This window comes from Haplochromis burtoni, unplaced genomic scaffold (assembly GCF_018398535.1).
Source record: "Haplochromis burtoni strain Fernald_Lab_line unplaced genomic scaffold, NCSU_Asbu1 Contig_76, whole genome shotgun sequence".
Taxonomy (NCBI): domain Eukaryota; kingdom Metazoa; phylum Chordata; class Actinopteri; order Cichliformes; family Cichlidae; genus Haplochromis; species Haplochromis burtoni.
In genome coordinates, this window is record NW_024582437.1 from 75,196 (window position 1) to 76,972 (window position 1,777).

The window sequence follows — 1,777 nt, forward strand, 5'->3', positions numbered from 1 at the left end:
CCCCACCACCACCCCCCTTTGACTTTAAATGAGTTTTTCAAGTGTCCTACCTTTAGACGCGGGTTGTTAGCGCCATGCGCAAACTGGACCGCATTTCCTCTCACGGTCACCCTAAAAAGGATCTCGGCAATGTGTTATGTCACAGGTCTGAGGGCTCCGCAGGGGCCACTTTCCTAATCCGGCTGGCTCCTCATTCATACAGAGTAGAGAGTGGTATTTACAAAGGTGCTGCTCCCCCCCCCTGCCCCCGACCCCTCCTCACAGCTCCTGCGCCTCTGCTGGGTGATTGTTATGCGCGTTTCCTACCAACTGTTTAAAGTGGTTATGAGATCAATTAAAACCAGCTTAAGAGGTGGTAGGTGGGAGGGAGGGTGAAGTTGAGATGTGGCATCCATAAGTGTGAGGACGGGGATTCCGTATCTGTCCACTGAATAAGTCACCTCCTGCTCGCTACAGACCCAAAGCGCTATTTATTTATGTAGCGCTTTACGTGCCTCCAACACACTGCACCTTTTCTGGTATCAGAACATCCACAGATAGCCTGAATTAACGCTAATCCAGTTCGCTCTTTGTCATTTTGGATGCGCGTGGCCCATTTTGCGCACATTTTACGCACCAGTTACCGGCTCTGAAATCATTAAACAATGTGGAAAATCTTATTTTAGAGAGGTCAGTAGGTTACATGAGATGCTGTAAGAATGAGCTGTAGCTCAAACAACTATTCATTTTTTCTCCTTTTTGCATGGATTTCTGGAATGTTCTGGGTTGGATCGACGGCACTAAGTTACGTGCGTTGAAAACAAAATTCAGATTTAATTTCATTTTCTAAAAGAAAAACAACAACAACAAAACCCAACAACTTTCCGCCCGCGTTTAGTGCGCACAAAGCAGGGGCTACAAGTAGGAGCGAAGAGGACTTTTTACAGAGTGTGTGAACAACCTTGTTTAGGCTAGTTACCTCCCCGGACACACACAAACTCTTTGCGAGCCCTTAAAAGTGATGCTCCTGTAATACTGGAAGGTTTTAACCTTCTAGTTACCTCTTTTGTTTCTCCTCCAGCGGTGCGACGGCGCCTGACAGTTGCTGTACTCCATACAGTTCAATATGATCAGGGCAAATGAGAAGAGTCGAAACTGCATCTGGACGGCGGTGTGTAGCTCGGACTCCAGTTAAAATCTCGAAATCTGTGAAACGTCCTCCTCCACGTTTCTTTAGCTGGTCATCGGATGTGTCAAACATAAGACGAGATGTGACATCGTATCAAGTCGCCGACTGGGATCATTTTATGGAGCGCGCTGATCCTCACTGAGTAAAAGTGTCCGTGCGCTGAGGGGGAGAATGACAAAGGAGGTTACTGTGATAACAGTGTAACGAAATCAACACCTTCCCTAAACACTGATGCGTGGGGATGATAGAGGAGTGCACTGAAGCCCCCCCAAAAAACAAAAAAGCAGAGAAGCTTCTGTGTGTTAATGTGTCGGAACAATCGCAAATGTAAAGCTCAAAGGGCACCCCTCTCTAAAAAAATAAATAAATAAAGGCAACTGTGCGTAGTGGTCGCCAAAAAAAATAAATAATAATAATAATAATAAATAATAATAACGCTCCATGAGTAACGTGATGTTGTGTACCTTTCACAAGATTAAGTGCAATTCCGCTCCGGTTCCACTTTCAGCTTCCCACCTCTGAGTGCAAGTGCGAATGGGGAACGTGCAGCATCCCTCTGTGTGTGTGTGTGTGTGTGTGTGTGTGTGTGTGTGTGTGTGTGTGTGTGTG

The 1,777-nt window shown here is 46.1% G+C and overlaps 1 protein-coding gene across 3 annotated transcripts in view; it reads right to left on the reverse strand.

The window, feature by feature from the left end:
* The window catches only part of rspo2 (R-spondin 2), a 58,592-nt gene that overhangs the window by 56,361 nt on the left and 454 nt on the right, over nucleotides 1-1,777 (reverse strand). For 2 of the 3 annotated variants that reach the window (XM_042221848.1, XM_005924326.3), the window contains one exon: nucleotides 1,041-1,327. In XM_042221848.1, the coding sequence (XP_042077782.1) occupies nucleotides 1,041-1,240 (200 nt within the window). In that variant the 5' untranslated portion in view covers nucleotides 1,241-1,327. Of the gene's footprint in view, nucleotides 1-1,040; nucleotides 1,328-1,632; nucleotides 1,754-1,777 lie in introns of those variants that run through there. The other variant, XM_042221849.1, reaches the window with a different exon arrangement.